The 22,272-nt window shown below is 38.0% G+C and overlaps 2 protein-coding genes across 8 annotated transcripts in view; both read left to right on the top strand.

Annotated features, from left to right (window-relative positions):
* The window catches only part of LOC131068894 (serine/threonine-protein kinase CTR1), a 212,221-nt gene that overhangs the window by 14,011 nt on the left and 175,938 nt on the right, over positions 1–22,272 (top strand). For 6 of the 7 annotated variants that reach the window (XM_058004173.2, XM_058004176.2, XM_058004172.2 and 3 more), the window contains 2 exons: positions 153–356; positions 14,083–14,274. In XM_058004173.2, the coding sequence (XP_057860156.1) occupies positions 153–356; positions 14,083–14,274 (396 nt within the window). The remainder of the gene's footprint in view (positions 1–152; positions 357–14,082; positions 14,275–22,272) is intronic. The other variant, XM_059218606.1, reaches the window with a different exon arrangement.
* Positions 19,392–20,620, top strand: LOC131068895 (uncharacterized). The gene is made up of 3 exons (XM_058004177.2): positions 19,392–19,783; positions 19,906–20,316; positions 20,427–20,620. Exons 1-3 carry the CDS (start codon positions 19,732–19,734, stop codon positions 20,618–20,620), a joined length of 657 nt encoding a protein of 218 aa, XP_057860160.1. The 5' UTR covers positions 19,392–19,731.

Consider the following 22,272-nt stretch of genomic DNA (forward strand, 5'->3'; position numbering starts at 1 on the left):
TAATGTAGATTTCAATTTCCCAACATGTGTGTGCTTGTCTAAAGGCATAGTATTTAAAATAAAACAAAATGTTGTGTTGATATTATTTGTTTGTATGATTAGTATTGAACAGTAAATGGTTTATACCATAATGGCTCTAACTTATTTTGCAGATTAAAACTTTGAAAGAACAGTTTGATACCATTCCATCTCCTGAAGAATTGTCTGCATTGGGTCCAGAGGGTGTGAGAGCTGATGCTATTCTTGTGGACTCAGAAAAGGACATTAAACTTGCAAAGTTGAAGGAGCTTACTGTAGCACTAGTGAAGGGCCTGAGTTCAAACCCAGCATTAATAATAAGGAAGATTGCTGAAGTGGTGAGTCATTGAATATCTCTGAATTTTCTACTTATCAAGGACTGTATTGTTCCCTGAGTAAAGTATTCTAATTATATCAGTATCTTCAATTTTGCGATGTTGTATTAGCCTTTTCAATTGCTTAATTTAACTTGTTTGTGTGGCAACTGAGCAATTTGCGCAATTTAGATAATATTGAACTCTGCTATTGTTCCTATCTTTGTCCTAGGTTTTGTTCTCAAAGTAGGGTTTTTATGGAAATAAACATTTCTGAACAACAAGCATTGCACCTATGTTTCCTATTGATAGGGAATAGCCTCTTATTTTATTTTTGAGAAAAAAGTAAATATATTGATAAAAGTATGGTGCTACGAAATGCAGCCAACTGAAGCTACAACAATCTGTTAGTGATCAGCAGAGAGCCTTGCCTGTTAGGAAAAGAAGAAAACCATAGGAAAGACACTTAATAGAATTCACTTAATAGGTTTCTGAACCTCGAATTCCATTGAGGTTGCTTTGTCATTTAGGTGTGGGCATACCAAAGTGTTGCAAGGTGTTAGTCTTGGAACATTGCAGATGTTTAAAAGAGGAGAACTTGCCAATCCTTAGCAGTCATCTGGCTGGCGATTCATGTGGGGGTTTACCTCCTGTATATTTGGACCGTTGACTGACATTTCTGTGATTATCCCTTTGATCAATTTTCCGATGGGATCATTTAATAGAATCTTTTCCATATTTTGCATATTGTTAGAAACCTTGACACTTTTGTAGCAGGGCCATGCATTCTGTCTGTTGAGCTTGAAGGATGGACTATTGAGTTTGAATTTGCTAGTTTCACAATATATTCTCTTAATAGAGTTTTATAGGCTCCATGTTCACCTGATGTCAGACCCGAATATTGAGATCACTATCCAGGATGTTGAAGGATTTGATTAGGGTGACATATTTCAGAAATGCTTGCTAAAGGTGGTTTGCTGGGGTTTGGGTTTTTGGGGCGTGTACTTTCTCTTCGGGCTCTCCGAAGGGACTGGCATGAGCTTTTAGAGCCGTCAATTTGAGCCTGGTTTAAAGGGATTCAAGGGATGGTTTGTTGGATGGTTGTTGAATAACGTTTTGGAGGATGTGAACTTGACATTTGGTATTTATAGCTGGAGACTTTAGGAATATTTGGTACATTGAAAAGATTATGAGAAGTTGGAGTTGAATGGATGAAGAGTTATATCGATAGATGGAATGGGAGATGGAGGAACTTGCAAATCAATGAGGGAATAGACCCATATAGGATGATTCTGTTTTTTATATATTTTTTTCTAGTGAAATCTGCTGCATTAAGTGTTTGGCCATGTAAAGTTCCCGAGCTAGATTTTTGTTTTATATTGGCTAGGTAGCTAAAATATTTGTTTAAGTTTTCATATAAGAGGCTAACACAAATCCTTTGCATGAATCCTTGTTTGATGTTTTTGAATGCAATATATGAAATGATTACTTTAATTATTGTGGTTCACATTCTAATCGTAGGTATAAAATTCATATAGTTTGTAAATGGACTATGATTGAGAGGATAGACCAATACTAACTCTGAGACGACAGCAACTTGCATCTGCATTTGTTTCCTTAACTCAAGAAGGCCCTGGATCTGCTGTCATTACCCTTGTTTGTTGCAGCATCCAGCTATACTGTCCAGCTAAGGGGCATGGCCTGTTTAGACTGATTTTTCAGGTAGGCGCCTATCACCAAGGTCTGTGAATGACTGCAACCTAGTGAGTAATTGTAAATACTGTCTTATTACCTCATTTATCCACGCATCTCTGCTAACAAATAAATATTATTGCTGCTGTTCTGACTGGCAGGAAGGAGCCCAAAAATATTTCCTTAATCACTGCTTTTCTCTCTCAAACTCCCACGTTGCCTTAATGTAAACTGCAGGGATCTATTGATGGTGTTTTTACACACGATGCAACACAGAATAAAATACTAAGTATTCTATCCTCTCTTGAACAAAATCCTCCCAAATGCTGAACTGCGTGATCAAATGGGATGACTCCAAGGTTCCGAATGTCAGGTCTTGACGTGCTCTTGGATAGACTCAGTTTTTTGATGTGATATTGCTGGATTCACAAGGGGGACTTATGTTGAATCTTGAATGCTTGAATGTCGCTGGAATGTGGAATTTCACTTAAAAAAAGGAAAGTGTATGAGGGTTGAGAAAGCTAATCTAATCCTAGGAATGCAAGAGCAATGGACAATCTTTGGTGAAACTAAACTAAGCTTTGCTTTGACATGCAACGAACATCTCCACATGGTTAGTGTGATATTTTAGGGATAGCTAATGATTTTCAATTCACCACTACAAGCATAGACACCTTCAAGATGAAGAATATTAATGATGGAATAGCAATTGAAGTTAAGCTTGGCTGAGATGGATCCAATTGACTACACAAGGCACTTTGCAATCAACTAGGTGTTAGGAGTATGAATGTATGAATTTCACCATTGATCATACACAAAGTTCTTCCATTCATCTAAACAGCATGAAAATTAAATGAGAAGTAGAGACCATGCAAATTGCTGAATCAACATATGAATTTCACCATATCTTCAATGATGTTTACATGCTTCTTACAACAAAGTCTTGGCAACAATCTCTTTTTCTCCTACTCTACTCTACTCCTAATGATCTAATTGCTATTTATTCTCTATTTCTCTAGTGTTGTTAACCCTTTACAAATGAGTGTTTTGATCCTTCCATAGTGCTCTCAATACAATTTAATGGCTTGGATTGATTCACAATCAATGACCGAGATTACAAGATGGAAACCCTAATTAGGGTTTGTTACATCCATTACAAAACATTTAATGCCTGACCAATTACAAAATTACATTTGATGGGACACATGTCTTTTCTTGAATAATTGACCAATAGACGATGAGGGTAGGTGCATTGGACTTTGTGCCCACATGTGGTAGTTATCCTCTTTGATGGATGAGTCAGATACATTGAATCTGGACACCTTGTTTTGAAACAGTGTGATTGGATAAGTGATCATTGGGTGCCACCTTAGCTTGATTGATCTTTGTAACTCATCACAAGTGTGTGGATGAATGAGGCATATCTCTTGATACTCAACATTATCCAAGTGCCTGCATGAATGAGACGAAGGTAGGAGATATTCCCAAATTGCATCATCTTATGACTTTGGCTAACTTTTTTGAAACTATCTCCTGTCTTGATCACCTCCACCCTGGAGCTTTCGTTTGGCTATACTGGCAATGATTTTTGGATTTCTGGAGGAAATTCAAGATAGTGCAAAATTTCTTCCTTAAGTGCTTGATGTTGATTGCTACTCTTTGCCTTGTAGTTCTTTTCCTTGTGATGAGAAGTTCTCTCAAGTGACGAAGTCTTCCCTACATGTTTTTTGATGTAGACTTCCATGATATCTATGCTGGATCCTCTCTTTGTTCATGAGGTTGGTCCTCATCTTGCAATGATGATGAATGCCGGATTGTTCTCCATGTATCTCTCCTTCATTAATTCTGAAAGACAAAGAAGACATGGCTTAAATTATGATTGTGGATGAAACATCAAAATAGTTATGACTAGAACTGAGAGTTTGTATTCAAATTCATATTGATAATCATTGTGAAACACTGGAACAAACCCCACTGAGAGTGTTTATACACATCTGGAAATGGTACTTCAAACTCAGAATTTTTTATTCCAAATCTAGAGCGAGGCTTTAAATCTGGAAAATGACTTTGAAACACTCTCACTTCGGGCCTAGAAATGACCTTTTCCATTTAAAAATAAAATTCCAAATCTGATTTCCTGATGTTTTAAGTCTGAATTTAGGATTGGTTGCTCCTGATTGATGACAATGGAGTTTGCTGTCCCTGTGAGGAATAAGTTCGCTGTCCTTTTGAAAGGCTTATGCCGATTGTCAAGTTCACTGTCTTGTTAAGACACAAATTTTGCTGCATTTTCAAGGATAAACTCGCTTGTTTGAAGGAGTTGAATCTCTTTACAAATGATGGTTGATCAAATGTAACGATCAACCATCCCTTATATTCGCTTGAAAGGATGCATCTTTTGATAGACAAAGCCGACTTGCCCCATTTTATTTAATGATTGGCAATTTCAAATTTTATTTGAAATTTTAATTTTAGCATGTAATATTTCTTCTTCCTACGTGGGCCCCTTCTTACAAGCTGGCACTAATGTTTAAATGTCTCTCCCTTTATTGTGGGTGATAGACAACACAATAAGTTCACACTAGTTCGCTGATTTGGCTAGGCATTGGAAGTAACAAGACTTAGATTGCGCTTTAGAGGCATCAAAGGAAGTCTTAGTTCATGTTTTGAAGGGGTAATCGAAAGAGTCAAATTCTTAGGTCCTGCCTTGAGAGGGGAACCCGAAATGTTAGTTCGTGCTTTTTTGAAGGCATAGGAAATAGAAATCTTTAGTTTATGCTTTGAAGCGGTCAAAGGAAATGATGATCTGGCTTGTGAAATGACATTGTTAATGCCTCACAAACTTTCGATCTCCATCCTAGAGTTCGTAGGGCCCAAGCAAGTGTCGTGGTAGTGGGGAGGGGTCGAAGACAATAAATTGGAAGGGATGTGGGATGAAGAAGGGGTGGTAAGGAAGGTGCTGCGGGGGTAAGGTAGATGAAGGATGTGGGATAGGATGAGTGCCACGGTGGGTAGGGATGGAAGGGATAAAGGGATACTGTGGCTAAGGGAAGGGATTGAGGGAGGTAGGTTAGGATAGGATTGGGATTATGAAGGGTGGAAAGGAAGGTGGGTAGAAGGTAAGAAGTTGAAGGGTGAAGGTGAAAGGAAGGAAGGGCGTAGGGAAGGGAAGTTGGGAGGTATAAGGGATGGAAGATAGGTAGGAAGTGGGGGTGAAGGTGAGAATAAGGAAGTAAAGATGAAAGGAAGGAAGGGTGAGTGGAAGGAGGTGAGGGGAAGTAGAAATGGAAGGGGAGATGGATAGAAGGTGAAGGATAAAGTAATGGAGGATGAAGGGATAGAAGATGTAGGTGAGGTAGTAATGGTAGGTGAAGGGTAAGTGGAAAGAGATGGGAGTGAAAGATGAAGTGGAAAGGTAGGAAGTGGAAGGAAGATCACACTTTTGCTTTGGTACTGGAAGCCTTAGGTTGCACATTGAAGGCCTCTTTGGAAGTGAAAATCCTTAGGTCATGCTTTTGAGGCTTCATTGGAAGTCATCATTTCCTTAGTTCATGGATTTGTACCTTCATTGGAAGCAATCAATCCTCTTCTTGACTTGCTACCGACTAAGCTTGCAACAGCGTTCTTAGCAAGATCATGACCTTATTTCATGTAATAAGATGCACAAAGCTTAGTTCGCTGATTTGAGGGGTCAAAGGAAGTCCCAAGGCTTAGTTTGTGCTTTTGGGGCCTCATTAGGAAGTCTTCCCAAAATGGCAACTTCAATGACTTGATCACTTCTTTGAGCCTTTTCATGATAATTTAGACTTCTAGCCCTTTCTTTCCTTAGAATTTTGACCCTTGAAACAAACTTGCCTTAGCTAAATTTAGCTTTCATTTCTGTTTAAAAAAGCAAATGATGATGATCAAATGGAATGATCATCGTGAATCATTCATTTCCTAAGCCTTGAAAACTAATTGACCTCACTTCATCCTAAAGAGAGAGACATGACTTGATTACCTCCTAGCCACCTAAGATACTACACCTCTTCCAAGTGAAAGGCTAATAGCTAAATATTCCACAACTAACCTAGAAAGCAAAAAAAAGTGGGGGTCCCCATTTGCAATGAGGCGATAGAGAACTAGATGACTGACTGCTTGTTCATAAATGCTATTACATCCAGTCTAAGTACAAAACCCCTTTGAATAATGAGCAATTGATTTCATTGGCCTTGTTGATCCATTGACAAAACTTTCCATAGCTAGATTCATCATTACCGATATCGACTACCTTACAAAAGGGCAAAAGCTGAACCAACAGAAGATTGTACTGCACACACCATTGCCAATTTCTTGTATAACATTATCATCACTAGATTTGGATGCCCTCTAAGTATTACCAATGATCAAGGCAAGCACTTTGTCATCAAAACCATAAAAGAGCTATTAGCAAATTTCATGATCACACATAATTGGAGTACTCCTGAGTCCTTACCATCCATGGGCAAATGGTGCGAGTGAAGCATTAAATAAAATCTTGGGCACTGCACTGGCCAAAATGTGCAATGTTAATAGGACAGATTGGGATACCAAGATACTTGCAGTACTATGGGCCTACCAGACAACATACAAAAGATCTACCTCACACACACCCTTTGACTTAGTCTATGGATTGGAAGCAATCCTACCGGTAAACTTTATAGTCAATAATCTCTGAATGACTTTGACACATACTAACTGATGAGGACTCCATTAAGAAAAGATTGGAAGAATTGGAGAAATTAGATGAAGACAGACAACTAGGAGAATCACACTTAAGGAAGGCAAAAAGCCTGGCATGATAGAAACATCAGGATAAAACATTTCCAGCTTGGAGACACGGTACTATTGTATGACATTAAGTGTAAGAAGTAGGGTAAACTTAAAGTTCACTGGCTATGACCCTACAAAATCAATGATATTCTTGATTCTAGAGCAGTTGTGGATTAGAGAAGAGGACCAACCAAAAACCAACAAACATAAAACACTCCATTTTAGGCATTTGACTTCATTTTTACATGAAATAAAAATTTGTTGCTAAGGCCCAAGTTAGAAAGACAAAGAGGAGGATTTGAAGGTGCTGTTAGAAAAACCAGCATTGTTTATCAACAAAGGAGAGGAGTGAGGTAGAGACCAGCAAGAGAAGTGAAAGAGGTATGTTAAACATCCATTTGTCTTTGTTTTTCAATTTTTTTCAAAGTTTAAATGATGAAATGTATGATTTTTTGGGTTTTTTTTTTAAATTTCCAGTTTGCAAATACCAAAACAAAACAATATGAGCAGTAGTAGTGAAAATAGTGGGCATGATGTGAGGGGAGAACAAAATGAAAACCAATCGGGTGAAGGGGTATAGCCTCATAAAAATCCATTTGAATGCCCTTCTGAAGCCCTATAGAAACATGCTAAAGGCTCCTTTAACTCTAAAAAACCTTTTCTTCAATTGGTGACAGCCCCAGACAAAGAGAAAAAGAAACATATAGGGGGTAGTAGATGGTGATTGTTTCACATTTGTAAAGAAAAATTCAATGAGAGCTACACAAGAGTGTATTCTCATCCGTTGGCTTTTACAGGCCAAGGGGTCAAGGTTTGTAAAGTGATAAAAGACAGTGAAAGGGTAGAGTGTTATAGATTGCACATGTAGGTAGAATCAAAGTTATAGGGCTCTCAATGCAAACACAATGTGTACAATTAACTACATATATGCCCTCTATGTTTGGTAGTCCTAGTGGTAGTACTACTGGTGATATTCATGTTTCCACAAGAGGAAAGAGGAAGATTACTCTTAGTGAGCAGTTGAATACAGTTGCAAATTTCTTCAATGTGCAAGCATGAGATGTGGTAGAGGCCCCCATAGCCAAATTTTCTATGCCTATGCCATCCCATTCCATGTAGTACCTTCTCCTTGCTTCAAACAAATGTTCAAAGATGTAGTTTTTGTCGGTTCCTCATTCACTTCCCCCTGGAGAATATTCACACTACACTCCATGACAAAGAATATTCCAAGGTGAGTGTGGTGATGGAGGTCACGAGACAGTGTCGGATTAGGATGGGTTCTCTATTGTCATGGATGGGTGGACTGATATTAGAATCAACCACTTTTCAACATAATAGTCACATGCTCATCTGGCTCATATTTCCTTAGAGCTATTGATTGTTTTGGGAAGCGCAAGGATGTGGAATTCTAGTTTCATACTTTGAGAGATGCCATAGAGGAGGTTGGGGCATCCAATGTTGTGTTCATGCATTGAACAATGCATTGAAAGACATAGGTGAGATAGATTGGGTGCAATAGGTGGTTGTAGAGGCTAGAGATATTCAAATGTTTTTTTGCAACCATTAGACCTCACTTGCTCTTTTTAGGACATTTTCACAAAGGAATTCCTTAAGGCCATAGAGACAATATATGTTAGCTTTTTTATATTGTTAGAGAGGATGCTTTAGGTGCCATGAGGCTCTACAGTTGATGATGGCTCATTCAAAGTGGAGTAGATGGTCTAATGCAAACACTACAGAAGGGAAAAACCCCAAACAAAAAATTCTTAATGATGATTTTTGGTCCAATGTGAGGTAAAAAAATTGTTATTACTATTTGTTAATATCTTGCTGATTTTCATTTTATTAATAAATTTTAAATTTATAATTTGATTGCTGAATTTATTAAAAAAAATCTTATTTTAATTTTTTAACTTATGTTTTTTCAAATTTTTGTTTGCAGATATATTTTCTCCTTCATTTCACTAGTTGTGGATGTCATTAGATATTTTGATACAGACTCTCCAAGTCTTGGAGAGATTTATGAGACATTTGACAACATGCTTGGAAAAATGAAGGAAGCAATTTCTAATAGGGATCCTAATTCGGGATTATATGGACAAGAAATTAAGTCCATCTTGATGTGGCGGTGGAACGTTATGACGCCGCTTCATATGGCAACCTTTGCCCTCAATCCCAAATGGTATGCACCAAAACTTGGTAAGTTGCCTCCTTGTGATGACAAAGAGGTGAAAGAAGGGTTTCATGAAGGCCCTTGGAAAAATGTATTCAATTGAGGAGTCAAGTGTACTTCTCACACAATGGCTTGACTTTACTAATCTTTGTGGTCCAACATTCGGCAAACCAGAGGCAAAAATAGATAGAGCTACATTAGCTCAAATGGATCCTACTTGGTGGACGTGGTAGCATGGGAAAGATGCTTGCCTATCATAGGTTGCATCCATTGGATATTTTTATTTATAATGAAATATACATTATTTTCTAATACTATTAATTAGTGTTGTACATTTATTTAATCATAAAATTGAATGTCCTAATTAGTAATTTACTTTTTGCCTCCTTTCACATGTCACTAGTTCCTCTATTGCAGAGAGGAATTGGTTCACATACAACCTTATTCCCTCTATCAAGAAGAATAGGTTGACCTCTAGACGTGCAGAGAAATTGGTAGCCATGCATAGTGCTTTGCGAGTCCAAGATCATCAGACTTGAGAGTATCGTTAGAATCCAACATTTTAGTGTGATGTTGATCCAAAGGATATCGCCTAGATTGTTGAGGATATATAGGAGGGATTGGTTGGAGTTCCACTAGATGAGACGACCCCTCATACTCATAGTGGCGGTGATCCAGACTCCGATTTTGATGCAATGTTGGAAGATGTTGATTAGAGGCAGCCATCGTACTTTCCTTTACTATGTTTTACAGTTTTTGGCATTTGTGAGACTGTCATTTTGACATTTGTAGTGCAAACTTGTAGCCTTTGGGCATTTTTGTGTATGAAGTATTACTATTTTTTTAATTTTATATCATATGCACATTGACATGAATTATGGAAGCAATTAACTGTTAATTTGTTTGACTGTCACATGAACTGTATTGTTGTGTTTTGATTCTATAATGTATATGTCAATATGATTAATGCTTTGGCGTTTGCAGCTTTGTCAATGTTATCATATGAACATTTGAAATTTTTATCTATTTTGAAAATTTATATAATACCTATATTTTTATATAGCTGTCCCCTGCAGTCCCAAAAAAGTGCCTAAAAAATCTCATCCTCGAAATATGTCCGCCTGTCCCCCCTGTCCCCACATCTTGGAAACTTAGTGGAACATAGCCAAAACTGGAATTTGCAATGTAACTCCTGAAAATTCAAAACCCATCTAAAACATCCTAAAACTTAAAAGTGTAAGGAAGTAAATGCCCATATGTAAATGTCACTTATACTTGAATGCTTATTTCATGTACAACTTTTTATGATATGACCAACAAATAAGTTTGCTTCCAGACAATATTTACATTTCAAATGGTTGATGAAACCGAAGGAAAGATTGCAACTTGCTCCTAGAAAGAGTTCACCGTTACAAAAAATACGACTAGCAAATAAGTATGCGTCTCAACAAGATTTACACTTTAAACAGTGTGATGAAGCCAAAGGAAATATTGCAGCCTACACCCAGAAAGAGCTTGTTCTTAGAAAAAATATACTACAGTTCACACAAAATCCAACCCCCAGCAAAGGAAATGAGTATGACTTGCACCAAGGAAAACATATGGCCTCCTTCTATAAGCCAAAGTCTTTTTCAATCTAAAACTCCACATCACAAAGATTAGCAATAAATAACCCTTCAAAATACATCAAAATTGTCCATCTTCAACAATAATTGTAAAACTTCACTTGCAGCTCATAGGTGATTCTTGGATGAAATCACTCTGACTAAGGGTGGTTTTCGTCCCAAAACCAATATTTTCAAGAGAATTATTGTCCTCAAGAAAACGGAGAAGAACATGTTCTCCTAAATGCCTAAGCAAATATCATATCATGTATAACCTCAACAATGAGCTCTCAACCTCCTTTTATAACTTTTTGGAAGGAAAATAATAATTTCCTTTTTCCAACACAAACTCTCATTTTAAATCAAATAATGAACTTTTTTATGAGAGAAAATACCCCCATGTGCCTAGGTGCCCCCTTTTAGGCACAATTTAAAAAACTTTTAAATAAATAATTATACCATAATTGCCTTTTAAATATTTCCTCCTTTGGACAACTTAAGACATAATTATCTAATAATTAAATAAGTCACCGAAGTTGCGAAAAGTATTGAAATGATATGTCATTGAAGATGAAGAGTTGAAGCAACTTGGTGACTGCTTAAAAATAGCATGCTTCTCCAAGAAGTTGGGAGAGCTCTCAAAAGGTTGGAATGTCATTCTAAAAGCATCATGAGGCCCACCAAGACCATTTGAACTCACTGCCATGAACAAAACCTTTACTTGACAAATCTCTTGTTCTCTAAGAAAGTTGGAGTTCTCCCTTACCCACTAATTAGCCTACAAAAAAACTCAGAAAATAGACTAATTGTTCGCAAACTGATTTTGCTTGAATAGGGGACATTACAATCTGAAATTTAGACAACTTAATTTAATTAACTACCCTTTTTATGTCTCAATAAGTCTACTGGAATCAAAATAAGCCAATGGTCTCCGCCAGTCGCTATGCCTTCAAAGGGGACATCACAGGCCACATGATTTTAAGAATTAAGTAGTTAAGCTGTATGCAAAGTCACAACCTTGGTAGACTATATTGCCAATACAAACCTGGGCATTGCAATTTACGTTCAATTCATTGTTCAATTATAAACACAAGTTCTACTTTAACTCCGATATGAATAATGGTTTCTATTGCATAACCTTAGTGTTAATTCTCATTAAAAATATTGTATGCACAAGGCAGTTATTTATAGGTTACAATGAATAGCTTTTAGGGATCTAAGAACAATAATTAAATATCCCAAAAAGAAATATTTTAAAGAAGCCTCTCCAAAATTTGCAGAAAAGTGGAAAGAAAGATACTTAAAAGCAAAACTATTCTAAAACAACTAATAAATATAAACTCACTAAAGTGACCTAAGAGTAGGCCCTCATCTGCTGCTTGGAAATAGAACGCTGGAAATAGCCACTCCTAAATTAGCAATTTGCACGTGAGTAGCCCCCACAAGTGTAAAACACTTTTCAGTTCGAAATCTAAAATATCCTTCGATGATGATTTCGAAAAACCCTAGCTATGTAAATTCATCTGCAAACTGTGAAAACATTTGCCACAGGTTATGACAAAAGTTGTAAAGCCATAGTTTAACTTCTCAATAATATTTCAAAATGCTAGCATGAGAACTTGGTGAAATTGGTAAAAGACACATGGCAATCATCACAGTGAAATCTGTCATGATCAATGCTTCGAAAAACTGTTGGTCAATACTTTGTCCAGACTGATGAGATTTACCTTGAAAACTGAGATTTTGTGTTCCATCTCATCAACCATGAAATATATTTTGGGAAGGTTTTTATTTCGAGTTACTGTTATTTTCCTTTTTCTGAAGGGGGAGAATGTTGAAATGTATCTTTGAATACTTGCTGTTGTAGAATTTGTTTGTAGATGTGTATTGCTTTTATAAGTAGTTTCATTGAGCATATTTTTGACATTGTTTGGACTGGTTGAAACAGAGGAGTCAATGAGGATATGATGGCCTCCTTGGGGCTGGAAAGATTTGATGATCAATGCAGAAAATTAATCAATGGAGAGATTTGTGAATGGATGTAACTGGAAGAGTGCATATGTGAAGTCTAATGTTAAATCGATCAAATCAATGTACAAAATCAGAAACTTAATCTTTCTTAGAGAATACTTGGCATCTTGTGAATGCTTACTTGAAGGGAATGTCAATGACATACTCTAGCTACTGTTGGTTAGGATAAATATGGAAGCCATTAACTAGCGGACCTATTTTCCAATGGGATGGTGCTAACGATGTTAAGTGGCATGCTAGTTCCCCATTTTAGGTTTGACAATGGCCACATACATATCTTTTCTTTGAAAGTTTAGTACAATACTTATTCATCTAGTAGGATGCACTACATGCTAATTACTTGGGATATAGCTGTATTTCCACACACACACACAGACACATATATGTCAGCATAAGGAAGTTGGTCTGTAAGGTCCTACATGAAAAAACTACCCCTGGATGCTTTCTATCACTAAGCATGCCCTCTGATCCTATTTTAAAATGAGTTGTTTACAAAATCCATACTTGCAGGCAATAATATTGTACCTGGATATCAAAAGACGGGAATGCCATAGGTAAATTATGCGAAGGACTTTTGGCCGGAAATCAAAGTTTGTTATTTGACTACTAGTAATCAAAAGAGGTATACCAAAATGGTCACTTGTATTAGAGCTATTGGCACACAAGGATGCACTGGGTCATGTGCACAAGCAAGTGGTCTGTTATATGTTGTACCTATAGATGGTGGTTTAGTTGTCAAGGACAAGTATATGATGTTGAGGTCCAAGGAATATAATGAACTAGGGGAGAAGGAAAATTGGAACCATATTTACTGTGTATGTCTTGAGTTTGATTAGTCACAGATTTGATATGAGCAGGACGGACCATATTTATCTCAAAAGAAACTCTCAGCTATATTGAAGTCATAGTTTTAGTTCCTTGGGACAAAAGCCTCTTATTTAGCTGTAATGTTGGGAAGGAATTGATCTTAGGTGATGCATATTTTCTAAGGACCAGATAGATTGCCATAAATACTAATTTTTTCATTTTTATTATTTTATCTCCTTATCATTTACTCATCACGTGTTCATGAATAGTTAATGTTCTCTAAAGAAGGAATTAAGAGTATATTGATGAGATTTGAATTGCAGCAGCGCTCCCCTCTCATATTCTTATCAATTCTAGATTCAGAGGAGGTGGGCATGATCTCCTAAACATAGACAAGTCACAATAGGGTGCTTAGATGCAGGACTAAATTTTTTGGTTACAGCTTGCAATTGTTTCTTTTTAATATTTGATGACATTACAGTAATATTTTCCTTTGAAATTATTAAAGCTGTGATATCGAGTTTGATTTAATATTTTTTTTTCAGACTTAACATTGATTTATTATTAAAGCTGTGATATCGAGTTTGATTTCATATTTTTCTTTCAGACTTAACATTGATTTATTTATATGTTTGTAATTTACACTCTGCAGGTTTCTGATTTCTATGGAGGACCTGTTTCTGAAGCCGGTGTTGGAAAGTATTTAATAGATGATGGTGCTTCACTAGCAGATAGCTTTGAATTTCAATTGCTGGGAAAAATAAAAAATGGATTATGTCGACCTCGAGCAATGCTATTTAAAGTACTTGCAGATGCTGTAGGACTTAGAAGTAAACTTCTTGTGGTAAACAGTTTTGACATTTGCTTTAAGGACAATATCATCTAAATTAATTTTTGATTCTATATTTGTCTTCACTCCTGCTTATTGTTGAGTACTGTTAGTTTAATTCATGAAGACACCCATCACACTCAAATGAGATTTCTGTACTTGGATCTGGACCATCCTTGTACAGGAAACTTACTCTTACCTGCAGCTGTACATTTACAATGGCTTGTTATTAGTATTAGACTCATTGTTTCAAGTTTCAATTCCTGTATCCAGAAAACAACCATCTCATCTTAAATCAACCTGTATATCTTACTACTAGTGAGAGGAAATACCATCCAGGTTATGAGATCTTATAATTGAAATACATATTTTTAAAAATTAGATGGAAATATTTATAGGGAAATGGAGATTTACTCAGTAACCCTCCTCTGTGAAAATATTATGTACACATTCTGCTTAAATGCTACTGGTTCAAATGTTCCATGGTCCCTTTGTAGCTGTCTGTGCTCTCCATGACATATCTCTTTGTTCTAATGGGATAGGTTTTAGTGAAAATAATAAACTGCTACAACTTAAAAAAAAAAGAATCTCAGAATATAGATAGAAATCAAAGTGTACATAATCGAGTATGCCAGGGCTGAAAGCTGTTAGTCCAAGTCTGGGCAATATAGAGAATCAGAAAACTATACATATTAGAATTCATTAGGACAAATCAGAATCCAAAATCCTTTCCAGATCCTCTTGAATGAGGTTGCAGCTGTTAAGAGCACAATTGGCTAGCCCATCCGCTACTTTATTGCATGCTTTGGCAATATGGCTGAATTGAACCTCCTGGAACTTGTCCTGCAAGCTTTAAAACCTACCCCAATTCTCGTCATTTGCCAATTTTTGTTAAGGAACTCCTTAGTTACAATTAACAAGTTGACAATTATCTTTGGATTAGATTCAGTTTTTGCCACACAATTTTGAAAGCCTCTTGTATCCCTTTATAAACATCTTTGGTCTCCACCAAATTATTGGCTATATGTCCCAATTTTTCAACAAAGAAGAAGGCTACAAATTTGTCTGAATATCTACCAATGCTTCCTGTACTAGCTTGACTTGGATTGCCCTTTTGAGGTACCATCTGCGTACCCAAAAGGAGGAGTTGTTTAAGATCTATTCAACTGATTTTTAGTACGCATTATTGAAGTCCTGGGTTGCAAAGAGAGCAGTTTACATAAATATTCCCATTCTAGAGTGAGAATCTGAGCTAGACAAATCCTATGCTTGATAGATTTAACTATATTCATTTTTATCTTCTCCCAAACATAAATGATATCCTTTCCCGTTTGAAAATTCTGCTGTTTCTCTCCTTCCAAATGTTCTAGAGCATAAGGGTGATGCCAGACCACATTGTCGGGAGTGTTAGTTTTCATGATCAGATTATCCACAATAAACAGAAAACTAAAGTTGCACAGTAAAGCATGCAAATAGAGGATCACACAACACAAGACTACCCTGGGAAAACCTCCCTCTTGGAGGAAAAACCCAGCAACAAATCAGATCTAGATCCTTTTATTAATTGTAGAATACAATGGCAATAAAGATCAGATTACTTATCTGATATAACTGTCAACCTAGGGCAGAACCCAGCTAGGGCACAATGTAACAGCAGAAGATAGCAGACTTATCTCTTTCTTATATAAGAATATCATCAGCGTACAGCTTCCAGCTCTTCGTAGTTCTTCACTGAAGATTGCAGACCTAATGATGTTTGTAGATCTTCAAGAGGAACTCGCTATCCTCTTCAATGTATTCACTGTCCAAGATCGCATGTATGGCAAATGCTGATGGCATTCGCTGATTCCTTGATCAGAAGTGGTTCGCTTGCCTTCAATGAGGATTCGCTAACCTCCAGAATGAGTGGGCAGATCTTGCAGAGCTAACTTCACATTGATGATGAAAACTGAGTGATGAATGCATACACATTAATCTCTATTTATATTTGGCGTGGAGACCAATTCAAGTCGGCTTCACCTTAAGTTTTGTGCCAAGACTTAATTTCAATTATAGGGCTTACACATTACCTTATGTCTTGCCCTATTTTGGCGTACTAATAATGATTAAGTTATATTGCAAGGGGAGCGCACCTATTTAGGGCCACACGTTACATGAAGTGATATAGGGTCGGCCCTATAATATGATGAACATATTTCATGTTGCTTGGCGTGTAGGAGATAAAGGGCTCAGCCCTATTCGAGTTTGTGCACATACAGATAGGGCCCAGCCCTATTTACACGCCTCCTTAATGAAGCAGGGCCCAGCCCCCTTTTGGGATTCGGACAACATTGGAATAGGGCCCAACCCTATTTGTTTTACACATTACATATAAATACAATAGATAGGGCCCTGCCCTATAAGGATTCGGATGATGCGTTAAGGCAATCCGAATCCTATTTATTTTCCTAACCTAGTTACAAAATCAACAGGGAGGAGGTTCTAACTCGTAGGCATATAACTTTGCCATGCTTTAATTTGTTGTTCAAAAGATTGAATGTTGACCCATGGCAGATTAATCACTTTGGATAAAAACTTCCATAAGGAGACCACCCATGTGCATTGGAAAAATAGATGTGCGATCATTTTCTCATTGTCCAAACACAAAAGATAGCGAAAGGGGCCATAAAAGCCACGTCTCCTGAGTCTATCTCCAGTTAAAAGTCTTGCCTTTAACACCAACCACACAAAGAAGCTCACCTTGGGCCATAAGGTAGGCTTCCATATGAGTTTGAAGACATCCTTCAACATATGGTAAGTATTCCTGCTTATAGTGGCATAGCCTGAAGAGTCTGTATATTCACTTGTAGGGTTGTTTCTGTTTGCCACATGCGGGTAAACGATTAAATGCAGAAAGTAAATGCACAGAACATAATTGACATATATTAAAGAACCAGTTTATGTATTCATTCAGCAGTCCATGTACATCAAGTGCTTATAACATTACATCAGACACGACTATCATGATCCTACTTCGAAGGAAAGGTATGCAATATATAATACTCGAAGGGGTGCGACCAACCGTCGCGTCCAACTGCCCTTTGGGACGACTAACTAACTGACCGCCGTAATTCATTATTACCGACGACAACATAAACATAATATGACAACATAACATAATGATTATTCTCGGCAACATCATCCCCCCCAAGAAAAGAAGTCTCCGGACGACTTAATACAAAATAGAGATGACATTAAACCATAGATCGCCGAAAACTCAGCGAGTTTCAAAAACTCATCGAGTTTTTGAGCCTGGCGAGTAGTTACTACTTCTACTCGTCAGAAAACTCGCCGAGTTTTTGGCAAAAACTCGGCGAGTCCGAGTTAAAAACTCGGCCGCCTGGGTCTCTTAGCCAAAAACGGCAAAACAGTAATGCATTTTTTGTTTTTTGATTGTGTTTTGGGCTAAGAAGGGGGAAGTGGACTTGTAGTGAGTTGCAAGGTGATTTGGAGTGATTCCAAGTGGATTTGAAGGGGATTTGCAGGGAAAATCAGATTCCCAAGTAAGTTTTTGCATTTTTTTTCTATGCTTTTTTAAAACAATTTGTTTATTTTTTGTTGCATTTAGATGGATTAGAAATGATTCCTAGGTAATCTAAATCATTTCTAAGTTATTTGCACAAGATTTAACACTAGATTTGACAAGTTTTGTTGAATTTTCATAATTTTTTTGAAGAATCTAGTTTTCAAAAAAAAATTCAAACCCTACTTTTTTTGAAAAAAAACTTTGAATGATGTCTAAATTTATTTAAATTAATGTAGATAGTTTGCTAAATTGTTTAACTAAAATGTTAATTTTTTTTTTCACTTTGTATGTGTAGGTTAAGTAAGCATTTATCATGGCAAGGGAGCAATGGCCACTAGATCCATGCCCATTTGGATATATAGGCACCCGTCCTAGAGGTGCTAGAGATGGGGCATGGAGGTATGCCTATGAGGGACCCAATCCTGGGTCAGTTATATGCATAAAATGTGAGAAAATACTTCATGGGGGCATCAATCGCCTCAAATACCACCTTGCAGGAATAGATAGGCATGATGCTAGAGCATGCCCTGGGACCAATGAAAAAATAAAAAGACAAATAAATGCCCTACTTGCAGCTGGGGAAGAGAAGAAATTGCAAAGGGAGAGGGCAAAGCTAGCCATGAGATCAGCCATAGCTGAATCTCAAGGTGTTTTTGTTGACCTTAAAGAGGAACAAGAAGCACTTGAGGGCATAGTGGGCTCTCGGCGTGGCCCACGTATCTGCAAACCCACCATCACCTCGCCCATTGCTTCTGCTTCCTCTAGTAGAGTACCTGGCACTGTTCCACTTCCATCACCACGAGCAGGGTCCATAGGTGATTATTATGTGCCCAGGAACACACTTGGAGCACAACCATAATTAGAGGCCACTGGATGGAATAAGGAGGTACATGAGAAAACTGACATTGCAGTAGTTGATTTTTGGTACTTCAACAACATTGCATTCAATGTGACGGAGAATGCTTATTGGCTGAATTTGGTGACTGCTATGACACTTTCAGGAAAGGGGTACAAGGCCCTTTCTCGCAAGGATTTGAGTGGGAGGTTCGTAAATTACTACATAGTCCACTTGATTTCATTTTTAATTATTTTTTAGATTTCTTGTTTATTAAATCAAAATTGTGTAGTAAGACCTAATTTCATTTTGCACTTACAAGTTGCTCACAATGGCAGTTGGTAGGACAAGAGAAGTGATGGAGGATCAAAAAATTGAATGGGCAAATTGTGGCTGCACCATTCTTTCTGATGGGTGGACAGATGGTAAGAACTGCACCATCATCAATTTTTTGGTTGCTTGCAAGGAGAATGTAGTATTCTTGAAATCTGTTGATGCCTCGAACAAGGTGAAAAATGCAAAAACATTGGCTGGAATGTTGGAGCATGTCGTCATGGAGGTGGGGGTAGAGAATGTGGTACAAATCATCACAGATAATGCAACAGCATGTGTCAGCAGGTAGAATCCTTTTAAATTATCACCTTTAGGCGTTAGCAATATTTTCATTTGTTGTGGCTTTGTTTTACTTGGTTGCATATTTCTTAAGAATAAATTCTTCTTTTGTAGGAAGAATCCTCCAAGAGAGGCACCCCACTCTTTTTTGGACACCTTGTGCAGCACATGTCCTTGACCTTCTCTTGGAGGACATAGGAAAACTTGAGTGGGTGACTCCAGTTGTGGAAGATGCAAGGAGGATCACCAAATATATTTACAATCACCCCTGGGTCCTACATTTGATGAGACAACACACCCAAGGGAAAGATTTGGTGAGAGCTGGTGTCACAAGGTTTGCAGCGATTTTCTTGACGTTGCAAAGCCTTCTTGCTGCATTGACTTCTTTGAAACAAATGTTTGTGAGTGGAGAATGGCTTAACTCACTTTATTCAAAGAAGCCTGAAGGAGAGGTTGTCGCATGCATAGTCTTCAACAGCCAATTTGCACAAAGGGCTGCAGAGATTGTGAAGGTTGTTACTTAAAACTTTAATTTTTAAATTTTAGTTATTCTTGATTCAAGTCTCTCATTACTAATTTGTAACTTCATTATTTAAATTTTAATCTTTATGTAATTTGTATTTTTCAATTGTAGGTGTCGGAGCCCTTGTTCGAGTTCTTCGCTTGGTGGATGGGGATAAAACCCCAATGGGATATCTTCATGAGGCCATGGATAGGGCCAAGGAGTCTATCAAAAATTACTACAAGGGGGATAGGCTCAAATTTGATCCCATTTGGGAAATTGTTGATAGGAGGTGGAACAATCAACTCCACCAACCCATTCATGTAGCAGGGTACTTCCTCAACCCTCGTTTTAGGTTTGGGGGTTCTTACTCAGATTTGAATGGAGAAGTCATGGAGGGCCTCAGTACATGCATTGAGAGGATGGTACTTGATGTTGAGGAGAGAGACCTCATTGTGAGTGAGCTCCAAAATTATGAGGGAGGAAGGGGTAAGCTATTCTCTTCAGAGTTGGCTAGGAGAGGAAGAACCACTCAAACCCCAGGTATAACATTTGCCATTTGGATTTTGGGATCTAAAGACTAAAATGATTGATAAATTATGTTTTCTCTTTTCTCTTTGCTTTCTAACTTTTCCATTTTATTTATTTTGTAGATGCTTGGTGGCAAAATTGGAGCGGAAACACCCCACATCTCAAGAAATTTGCCCTCAGAGTCTTATGTCAGCCTTGCAGTTCATCCAATTGTGAGCGCAATTGGAGCTTGTTTGAAGCAATCCACACGAAGAAGAGGAGCAAGTTAGCGCAGAAACGACTCAATGACCTTGTCTACGTGCAATATAATCTTTGATTGCGTGTAAAGATGGTAGAGGAACTACAAGGTGGTCCAATTGACTTGGATGATATAGATCCTTACAGTGATTGGACATCAGAGGAGCAGCCTCCATTGTTTTTCGACACTGACATCATTGATTTGGAGAGGCAGGCTATGGAGGAGGGGGGTGGATTTGGTTTCAAGCTAGATGACATTGAGGAGGATGAGGATGATGATTCATTGCCAGTGCCAGAGGCAGGTGGAGACATAGCTTCATCCAGGATGGAGGATGAGTCTCAATCAACCATACCGAGCGAGGAGGCACAGTCACGCCCAGTCCCATAGCAGACTTATACGACTAGACAGTCTAGACCCTCTAGTTCTACCTCTCCCCATGTTTTTGCTAGAGTTGGGAAGAGGAAGTTGTAATTGTAATTTGTAATGATGTATTTACTTTTGTTTTTACAAAAACTATTTAGTAATTTACTATTTTGCTTCCAGGCTTCTAGCCATCAGCATTCCTCATGAGGATGCGATTTTGTAGACACTTTGCATTTAAATATATCTAGAATCAGCTTGTTTCTTTTGTGTTATCATTTATTGACTCATTGGATGCATCTTCTCATTAAATTTTGCAAAAAAAATGCATTTTTTGCTAAGTTTAAGTGTGTTTTTAAGTTGCCGAGTTTTTCGCCGAGTTTTTGCTGAGTTTTTTTCCCAGGGGTTTGGCGAGTCGAGCCGAGTCGCGAGTAGTTCAACTATGCATCAAACAAAACCAAGGTAGAGAATTGCAGGAATTGCGAATGCTAGTCGAGCCTGGAACTAATGCACCTGCTGCGTCCTCGCCTAAAAACTCTTTTCTGCTACCATCCGATGCTCCAGTGCAGATTACCCCATTAGTGCTTCCTTTGACATCACAGTCCTCTTGTGCCTAAACCAAACTTGTCTGCAAAACACACTTTTCAGTCTCAGCCTCCACCAACTGCTACTCAAATGATGTTGTCTCCCTAGCCAATTTGTCCTCGATAGCCACCCGCGCTGCCCTCGCGGCATCCAACTCCTGGGTATGCTGAGCTAAGTCCAACGCTACTACTGCCTCCAACCTGGTGGTCAGCTCCTCCCGAGCCCTCTGTGCATCCACCAAGGCAACCTCACATCCAGCCGAGATATACTCCAAGTTCCTCAAGCGTACCATTCCTACGTGGAGGTGGCCACAACCCTTTGGTACAAAGGCTAGGAGATGCCTCAAATCCTCCATCACACTCCCCAAAGGTTGATAACTGAACTGCATAACTCCCTGGTGCTGTACGACTTCGCGTTCTTGTAATGCCTTCCTTGAAACTTTGCTTGTTCGCAACCTCCAAATCTGTGATATTTTAAGATGCCAAAAACCTGCTTCTCCACTCTAATATTTTAGTGTCCTGGCTCTAGACTCCATCGAATGATTTTAAATTTGGTCATCGTTTTTTTCTTTTTCTTTTTTACCACCCATCACCACCGTTTATCTTTGTCGTGCCGTGGTATTTTTCCTTTCACCCTCTTTTAAACCGCTGCTGCTGTCGCCATGCTCCTTCAGGCCTACGTACTGTAATGTCCTGAGCCCGTACAAAGGTTATCTATCGTATGATAGAGTGGTCTGTCGTACGGTGGCTGAGCCGTACCACGACTAGGGTCACCCGAAGCTTGGT

The sequence above is a fragment of the Cryptomeria japonica genome, chromosome 3, assembly GCF_030272615.1.
Source record: "Cryptomeria japonica chromosome 3, Sugi_1.0, whole genome shotgun sequence".
In the NCBI taxonomy this organism is placed as follows: domain Eukaryota; kingdom Viridiplantae; phylum Streptophyta; class Pinopsida; order Cupressales; family Cupressaceae; genus Cryptomeria; species Cryptomeria japonica.

Excerpts from the sequence above, each read along its gene's own strand:
- LOC131068895 (XM_058004177.2), top strand. The coding sequence starts at position 19,732 with ATGCATAGTCTTCAACAGCCAATTTGCACAAAGGGCTGCAGAGATTGT. Across the intron at positions 19,784-19,905 it reads GGGCTGCAGAGATTGTGAAG|GTGTCGGAGCCCTTGTTCGA; the intron begins GTTGTTACTTAA and ends TTTCAATTGTAG. Across the intron at positions 20,317-20,426 it reads AAGAACCACTCAAACCCCAG|ATGCTTGGTGGCAAAATTGG; the intron begins GTATAACATTTG and ends TTTATTTTGTAG.